The sequence below is a fragment of the Magallana gigas genome, chromosome 2 (assembly GCF_963853765.1).
Source record: "Magallana gigas chromosome 2, xbMagGiga1.1, whole genome shotgun sequence".
Taxonomy (NCBI): domain Eukaryota; kingdom Metazoa; phylum Mollusca; class Bivalvia; order Ostreida; family Ostreidae; genus Magallana; species Magallana gigas.
Genome location: NC_088854.1, coordinates 51,058,523 through 51,068,170, shown reverse-complemented (window position 1 = coordinate 51,068,170; position 9,648 = coordinate 51,058,523). Strand labels below are relative to the sequence as shown.

At 31.9% G+C, this 9,648-nt stretch overlaps 1 protein-coding gene across 1 annotated transcript; it reads right to left on the bottom strand.

Annotated features, from left to right (window-relative positions):
• Positions 1-4,443: 4,443 nt before the first annotated feature.
• LOC105337962 (uncharacterized) lies at positions 4,444-7,930 on the bottom strand. The gene is made up of 7 exons (XM_020071316.3): positions 7,854-7,930; positions 7,521-7,601; positions 7,346-7,384; positions 7,098-7,260; positions 5,447-5,700; positions 5,018-5,263; positions 4,444-4,913 (listed from the first exon to the last, which is right to left on the bottom strand). The coding sequence occupies exons 2-7, from the start codon at positions 7,573-7,575 to the stop codon at positions 4,513-4,515; spliced, it is 1,158 nt and encodes a 385-aa protein (XP_019926875.3). The 5' UTR covers positions 7,576-7,601; positions 7,854-7,930; the 3' UTR covers positions 4,444-4,512.
• Positions 7,931-9,648: the final 1,718 nt, after the last annotated feature.

The window sequence follows — 9,648 nt, the reverse complement described above, 5'->3', positions numbered from 1 at the left end:
TACATCATTAATCTTTCATTCATGTTACCAACAAGCCTTTTAATCGTCACGCCGTTTGCCCTTTTCATTTCTGTATTGGTTTATTTCTTTAATGGAAGAAATATAAACATAAAGTAGATACTTATTGCATTGCTAGTTAAGCTATCTTTATCTAATCCGATTTAAACTCCTTAACAAACTTTTTAACGACACTACTAAGTCTTTTCTTGTATCCAAAGCAATCAAAGGTCTTAAACGCAGCAAGGGCAAGACAGTTGACATCCGAGGTCCATCACTCTCCCCCTCCTGAGACAACTAATTTTATCTCTCCCAGCAGTCTGTTCCTCACAAAACCAGGCCACGTTAGAAATTGTATTAGATTTGGGAGGGGCTGTTATTTAACATCAAAACATTTTAGCAAAGTTTACGCATTTATTTAGACACGACGGTCCACACCTGTCACCAACATGAAATGAATTATACCTCAAAAACTTGGAGGGGGCTTGTTCACATTTTTATCCAACACAGCCAGGGAATTCTCCTAAGACAATTTTGGTTTAAAAACGCATCTCATGGGGGGGGGTGTAATTGTTCCTTCTGATTTTTGTGTGTGTGGGTAATGGAGAACATTATATCAATGTTCGTGGCGGGTCCTGGGGGACCTAATGGGAGGTCTTTTCGGGACATGTCTGGCCTGTGTGTTTTCCCCCATCTGTCAATGAATATATTGGGAAATTGGCATCCCATGTGCTAATGATTGGGGTTCACAAGTAGTACGCCATACTTGGGACCCCCTCCACCTTCTAACAAAAGGGGGGGGGAGGCTCACCGGGTGTACTCAAGGTTAGCAGGTGAGTACTCAAGGTTAGCAAGTACGAGTTTATACCAGGGAGCAATCACCGGACAACCGGGTAAACAGTCATGTTTCGAGTCATCCCCGTCCACATGTCATTTATCAAGCATGGGACATCTCTGGCACTTGTGATCAACACAAGGCCTCCGTCTTGCCCGTTATGCACCTTTTGCGTGTTGGTATTTCGGTGGACCCCCAGACCTTCCATAGCAGAGCAAGGACAGTGTGGCCTTTCTCCAACACCCATGGACTTTGTGGTTAACATGTTTTTGCTTTTGTCATATAGACATTGACATTTATCTGTATATTGATTCTGTGCTGGTAGATAATAAATTGTGAACTGTTGCCTAGCTTGTTTTGTATTCAATAATAGCAAACTAGCAAAGCTGTGGGAGCGTGTTCTGATGAACACTGGCGGAACTACATAAATAGCATGATCGCAGATAGTCACGCAAAATATCATGTGTATCATGTATCATGACTGTTCAATTAATCGATTTTAAATGAGCATAATGTTTATCATTTCAAACCACTTAATCCCTTCCATTAAAACAATTTTTGACATTAGCCTTAAGGTCAAGATGTAGTAAATGAAAGGTGCCTACAGGTTTATGAAATTTAAGATATAAATTCTTTTAATGATGCTTCATAACAATATTTTTGTTTCATAGGGTGTAACGGGGCCTAAATTTATGGTAAACACAATGAAAAGTCGTGTTTTAAACAACCGTTTTCTGTGAAATATGAAGGATAAAAGTAATAATTATCAGAATTTTGTCTATTTTTGACTGACGAAATGTATCTAGAATACCTACAGCCTCTCCAAAATCGGCATTAAACAAGCTCTTAACCTCCTCTTTAAAATGATGCCAAATTGAATATTGGTACCGGGATTACTTTTTCCATGAATAAATATAGAATGTCAAAATAGTGTTTTATTTTCTACACAATTCCTTTAAAGCCGTAAAATACAGAAAAAAGATTCTTCAAATCAATTATGACGTCTTTTCCACATAGGGTATGGTCACTGTTTTGTTCAAAATTTATTTTTTCCGTTTTATTGTTCACAATGCCTCAATTTAAGGAGGCTGGGGGTCGAAATATAACATAATATAAAACCATCAGATTTATTTTAAAATTTTATATGCGATTTCTGAAGCTATCAACTACTATTTGAAAAATTTCATATATTTTAATATAAAATTTCATCATTTTCTTTTATTTTTTTATGGAGTTCTTCTTTTAAAGGAGATCAATATTGTTTAAAATGGCAACCACCCCCAGCCCCCTTAATAGTCAACCAAAATTTGAGCGCAAGTCGTCGAGTTATAAGTGAGATACAGAGCTTACAATTCTTTGTTATGTAAAAGCTCAGGTCATGTTTTTGTTTATATTTTGAATTTTCAAGGTTTAGACCTAAGAAAAAGTGACAAATGCCTTGAACTTTTTTGTTTATTTTAAAAATAATCCGTAAATTAAAAAAAATCAGCTTGGAAAAGAACTTTTTACGGTATATTGAACAAATGTAAACAAAACATGGCACGAGTCTTGTATACGTAACAAAGAATTATTAGCTGCTGATAACTCTAAAGCTGACACTTAAATTTTGATTGAATATTGGAATTGCCGTTAGTTACTTAACATTGTAAACAATACAAATAGAAAAATCAATTTGTCAAAATCGTGATTATGCCTTTTTTTAAATTGATAATATATAATATTTCTTTATTAAAAAAAGCAAGAAAAAATTATTTTAAAAGCGCACTAATTAAAAGAAGGTTCATTGATGACATCTGAAATCTAAATAAAATAGTTTACTTTTCTTACACAAAATATATATAATTAATATAAGAAGGCGTTTGATGCCTCTATTTTGTGACGTACTCAATCGAATTTAACATGAAAGAAGAAAAAACATTAAGCAGATTACTTATTACAATGTAAGTTAAACCATCATTATCTAATCCTGATTAGCTTCGTCAATCCACTGTTCACTACTCCTTTTAACAGGATCGAAAAAATAAAAGACATATTCAAAACTAACCTTAACAATGCTATGGATAATTTTGAAATTTTTATTTCTAAACTTTAGTGTAATAGAATGCTTATTTCAATAATGTCCTCTTTAAGAAATTTTCAAAGTCACTGTGGTATCTTTTCTTATTTTATTTAAACTTTCATTAAAGTTTTAAACAGATCCTCTAACGCAATTTGATAATTGTCATTGATGTTCCTTAGAATTTCCAGGACATATCTGTTTTAAAAACTAGATGCATTGTCTACCCTCTCGTTAACGTGCCAGTGAATTTCAAGAACAATAGATTTTGAATAAACGTATTGTTTACAATTTAAAACCACTTAGTCCCAGCATTTAAAATTTTCTACACTATTCATGTACAATCAAATGCCAGTACTTTCCATTGCAACTCAAAAGATTTTTTGACATAACCGTTCAATAAAAATAATTTTCAAGAACAATTTAAACAAGATATCTGTGAGCCAATGCTCACAAGTGATACCTCCGCTCTGATGTGAAAATGCAAATTAAGCAAAGTCGACATTTAACAGAAAGTTGGCATCCGATTGGTACAAAAATATATCCCACAATATGGCATGCCTAAACAAAAAGCGCATTAAAGTTTCAAGCATCTGCGATAAATAATTGCTGAGAAATCTTTGAAATTTTTTTGTAAATTTTGGTTAAAAATAAACAAAGTCGTCATTTAACAGGAAGTGGACGTTCGATCGGTACAAAAATATATCCCACAATATGGCATGTTTAAGCAAAATGTGTGTTAAAATTTCAAGCATATGCAATAAATAGTTACTGAGGAATCTTTGACGGAAATTTGTTAGAAAATTTATGCTAAAAGTAAACAAAGTCGTCATTTAACAGGAAGTTGACGTTCGATTGGTACATACATATATCCCACAATATGACATGACAAAAAAATTTCAAGCATCAGTGATAAATAGTTGCTGAGAAATCTTTGACGAAAATTTGTTTGATAAATTTATGCTAAAAATAAACTAAGTCGTCATTTAACCAGAAATTGATGTCCTATTGGTACAAAAGTATATACCACGATATGGCATGCCTAAACAAATAGTGTGTTGAAATTTCAAGCATCTGCAATAAATAGTTGCTGAGAAAAATGCGACAGAAATTTTTGTTACTGACGGACAGACAGACGGACAGACAGAAGGACAGACGGACAGACAGACACACAAGGGTCACACAGTATACCCCCTTCTCCTTTTGTGCGGGGGTATAATGAGCTTATGATGTGATGATAATGTGAATCATGTATGCATTGTATTTATGCTTTGTTAGCATAATTCATTTACTCGTATAATCACTTGACTCTCAAGACTTGCTTAGCATTTTAAAAAACCATTTCATTAGAGAAGTCGGATACGTATATATATATATATATATATATATATATATATATATATATATATATATATATATATATATATATATATATATACATGAAATTACAATATATCTTTTTTATAATGTTATAATTGAATTGATCATCAACTATGTGTATCAATTTAAGACCAAATGATAAATAATATTTCTTTATTTAAAAGTGGAATATAATATTTGAAAATCACACTAATTACAAGTCCATTAATATTATTCTATCGTTCATGGCAGTTTTTAGAAACTTTTAGAACTTCCTTGTCAAAAATTTTAAAGTTATGAAAAAAACTTTGAACAAGTCGCTGCCAACCAAAGCAAACAGTGTTCCTATGATAACACACGTACCCAGAATTCCCATCGTCACAGAAGATTGCCTTTCATCCGGTGCACATATTAACTTCCGTTGGGATGACGATAAAGAAGTTTTGGCAACAGTTAGATTTTCTTTGATCTGAGTTATTTTCTGCTGAAGATCTACCGTTGAAATGTTGGACGTCGTTGGACAAGTACAAGGGCATTGAGAGGTCACATGCTCTGAAGTGCTTGCTAAAGTGGAAATACCAGTCGTTGTTTGGGTGTCTGGTAAACAGGGAATCTGTCCTGGGTCTGATACCGACGTCAAATTTGTCATTGTGTTGTTGATAAGAACTGGAATATTATTTTCAATATATATATTAAACTTTCAAACGAAAGGTTTGATAATTTAGAGTATACAGTTTTAATGTTTTGTAATGGTTTTTGGATAGCAATACCTTTATTGTAAGTTCGTAGAAGAACAGTTGAGTTTATTGTAGAATTGACAAGCGTAACATTTTCAGGAACATTGTCCATATCTGTACATTCTGCGACACAAATCCCTGTTTCCGGGAAGTAAGTCGCAGCGTAACAGAAGAATTCGGAAAATGAATTTACTGCACATTCGGTGTCAGTTACATTATCCCACGATATCCGAGAAGATCCATTTTCTACCACTGTTGATGAAGGGTAAAACTCTACAGCTAAAATATTGAGGGATATGATACTCTCTGAATCACTCAACACAATTAAAAAGGAAAAAATCAAACGTGACCTAAGAAAATTTGTTCGATGGTTCATAGAAAATAAGCTTCGTGAGTTAGTATTAATATATCTTTGAATTGTGTATAATTTCTTTTTTACAGTATTTTGAAACAAAAACTTGCCTTTTGGTATTTTCCCTGAGGACTTCAAGCATACAAATCCAAGTTCTCTCCCATTACAAGAATCAGCATACAATAAATTGGGATTTCCAGAATAAGAAGGTTCAGACATGTTCAAGACAGCACATTGTCTCTCGTGAAAGAGTTGTCCGGGAATAGTGAAAGATTTTTCAATACAGTCAGATGATTTGGTTGAATACCATACATTGCTGTTCGAATGTTTTATAAATCCAATCCAGAGGTCTTCAAAAGTGTTCCTTAATACACAAAACACATCTAATGAATCGCATATACCAGAAAAAAGATACATCCCTTAATGTTTATTAATTTTAATATCACGTTGTAGTATTTAATAAAACTATCCCAAACCTACTCAACCCCCACTCCACCCCAGAAAAAAACCAAAGCAAACAAAAGAAAACACAAAATTATGACAAAGTTGACGTAATATACATTTGGATAGGAATGTGTTTAAAAAGGTGATTTTTTTAACACGAAATATTAACATTTCCGTTCTCATTGAATCGTACTTCAGCAGACAGAGTATGCTCAAACTCTGTAAGATTCGAACCACACTTGCGGTTATTATGAGTGGCAACTATTCTTCCGCGGGACAATCAACAAAGACATTAAGCTCAGCAGCATAATTCTGCTCACCAACATAATTCTAACACAAGAGTCTCTTAGTCATGTTTTGATACAATAGTACACATCCCGTTTTTATCGATACAGTGGCGGATTTGGTGGGGGGGGGGGACACAATTTAAATATCGTAATAAAGTTACAAAAGTGGCAAAAGAATGTAATGTACAAATTGCGAGTTCAATTATCAACTTTTGGCAACCTCATTGGATGTCATTTCATTAGACTGATTTCAACGGTGAAGTATGAAGAAAACATCTTTTTTCAATGGTGCAACATATATAAAAAACTCATTTTAGTTACGCTTTCTGTTAATTTGGTTCAAATGTGACTTTTCAACTACCTTCAAGTAATATTGGTTATACTAGCAAGTGTTTTTAACGACTATTTCATGTTGATTATCATACAACCTGGCATTGCTATCTTATTTTAACTTTCATTTACATGTACATCGTCCAATTGAACTAGAGTTTTTGAAACTGAAAAAATACAGCTTTTTGTCAGAAAAAAATGGAAGGAAATGTTTCTTATATTTCTGCAAGTAAGAGGAATTTGATGGGATTACTGCTGGTCTTTTAATCTACAAACCTTAAAAAATCATAAATAATTTAATTACTTTTTAAAAGTATAACACAAGAAGAAAATATCATAAATGTCTTACTTTGAAGACTTCCTTGTACCCTACAAACTCTCTAAAATCCAGGAGCTTCCCGGGGCCTTGTCCCCTGAACCCCACGAGGCTATTTCCTGAATCCACCACAGGCCTCTAAGTGCCCCTCTCTTATCTCCTGTCTTAAACTTGCCCCCCTCTAATATAACTTAAAATCCTGGATCCACCTCTGCGATATATGTAGTGATTTAGTGGTATCTTATTCTACTTACTACTAGCACATATTAGTTCAGGGAAATTTTTCCGCCAAAGAGACGATCACTTTAAGTATAATAGCAATAGAAAACCTATGAATCCAAAACAATTTATCTTTTATATCAAAACCCTTTTTAGACGACTTACCAGCCTAACCTCTCGGCTTTGATCTTTATGTACAAGTTGACTTCATCTTTATTACCACTGTACGTCTTCATTCCAGTATACTTGCAAACGTTTTCAGCATCAAAGTACGTTTTGGGTTCCGAGTGTAAGATGAATAATTTCTGCGAACTATGGCCCAAGTATGCTTAAAAGTTGATTACAGGTATTTACTACAAAGATCTATACACCTAAATATCAAAATAGTTAGTGTGCTCTTTACCCATTATTACCTTCTTTGATTATTCCATGTCCCCAAACATTTGTCAATGCTAAAATGTTAAAAACAAAAATTACAGAAAACGTATAAAGGTTAGTTTGACGAAAATGAAATAATAACAACTCTAGTTCAGTAAAAGTTATATTTTTTAAATATCATATTACAATAAACCATTCTAGCATACTTACTGTTTCCATAAATAACTATGAGTTCAAAAACCACACAAATCTTCTCAAAACACATGGTGCATTTAGAAAATAAAATAAACTCTGTAACGGAAAGAGAGAAACAATTTGTTCATAAGATAATACATACCCTTTATGTAAAGTTAAAATAAATTATTGACATTTATTTGATGGCGTATTATTATACCATTTATCATCTTAATGTTTGGTTGAACTTTTGATTAAGGTAATTTCATTTTTTTAATAAATCAATTAAGTAATGTTTTCTAATCATATTTTGCATCTTAATTTACTTTGTTATACTTAATTGTTATATAATATATAAACAGAACTTACAAACTGAGCTGGACTTTCCTTCCTTAAAAGCGTATGTAAAAAAATCTAAACGCATTTGTGTCATTGCAAAATGTATATTTTTTTTCTCCATCCATTAGTCGTTTCTCTGAACAAACATTGAAATGTTCGCACAGGTTAATCTAATTCCAAAACTCGAAAAAAGTATTGATGATAGGACTTTTTTAAAGTAAATGTTATTAAAAAATCAATTTATTGGTTTGGAACATTCATACAAAAAGAAGCATGCATTGCAAAAAGTTCCAAAAGAGCCGAAAGCTTAACTGGAAATCGAAAATGTGTCACAAATATAGAAAACCATTCAATTCGCTGTAATGCATTACAATCATTTGGCATTTCAGTTCTAGTAATTAATACAGCAAAACTCGTTTATAGCGAATTTCAAGGGACCATAGAAAAAACTTCGTTATAGCCGTAATTCGTTATACGGTTTTAGCAAATATGTAAGAAATCTTATTGTGAATTCGTTATAAAATGATAAGTTTCAAATTATCGTAAGTTATAAAATCAATATTTTTGTCATTTACAAAAAATGACAAAATAATATACCTCTTTTAATTAAAAACATGTTTTTAGATGCATTTTAAAGTTTCATGTATCTTCAATGAAACTTATTATGAAAAATATTCGTTATATAAATGATAAAATACGTTAAAATTGTGCCAGTGAGGGTCTAAAAACTACTTTCTATAACATTGTTCGTTATATTCTGCAATTTCCTATATGTTTAAATAAGATATCTGCTGGGACGTGCATAATAATTCGTTATGGCCGGAAATTCGTTACAGCTTAGTTCGTTATATTCGAGTTTTGCTGTAGTTATTTGACTGATGGTTTTTTTCGAAGTTTGTGATTCAACTTAATTGCCACTTTAGTTGTGAATTTCCCGAAGTCCCATAAACACAAAATCATGTCAATGTAGCGTAACTATCTAACGGAAATTTAAAAATTAAAAAAAATAAATAATCATCAATAGTTTTTTTTTTATATTTGTTGACTGTAGTTGATTGATAATTTCAAAGTAATGCATAATGTAAACCACTGTTTGCTACCTTTATCATAAGAATCAAACGATATTTTAAGATCATAGCTTTTTTATGAGAGTTTCTCATCTCTTTATAAAGAAATCTTTAATGAATTTTTACCGTTTATGTGGATTTTAATTTGTTTTTTGTATTTTTTAGCATCACAGGTTTAATTAAGCATAAGGGCAGAGATGATCCTATCATTACCCACACTGCTAAAATAGACGATGAAAGAAGTCCATGCGTATGTAATCGGTAATCAATACAAATTGATATTAATCAAAGCAATTAGAGGTTGCAGAGAAACAGTTTGTATGCAAGTTTGATAAAAAAAAATTGTTTGAAAGATGGTCATCTATTTTGAGTAGCACTGTATGTCCCATGTATTCAAAATGTTTGGTTTTTCTGGCTTGTTTGTTCAAATAATTTATGAATATATTTATAATGTATATTTAATAAATACAATTTGGTATTAAAAAAATATATTTTCATATATTAAAAGGAGTTGACTGCAGGACAAACAAGTGTAGCACAATAGTAAACCCTTAACAGCTATTTTCAAAAATTGAATATATTAAAATTAAAGAAAATTCATAAGAATAATAAATTAAATAAACCTACTCCAAATCTTCATTCAGTTTAAATGAGCAAAAATCATGTTTAAAAAACGTCTATAACAATTTTTCCTGACATGAAAAATTCCACTTAAGAATTAACTGACAAAATTGTGTACATCAGCTAATGACATAAAT

What these genes read in the sequence shown, in the direction of transcription:
- LOC105337962 (XM_020071316.3), bottom strand. Translation starts at nt 7,575, where the DNA reads ATGTGTTTTGAGAAGATTTGTGTGGTTTTTGAACTCATAGTTATTTAT. An exon ending in CATAGTTATTTATGGAAACA is followed by an intron (nt 7,385 to 7,520) that starts GTAAGTATGCTA and finishes TTAACATTTTAG; the next exon opens with CATTGACAAATGTTTGGGGA. An exon ending in TCTACGAACTTACAATAAAG is followed by an intron (nt 4,914 to 5,017) that starts GTATTGCTATCC and finishes ATAATATTCCAG; the next exon opens with TTCTTATCAACAACACAATG.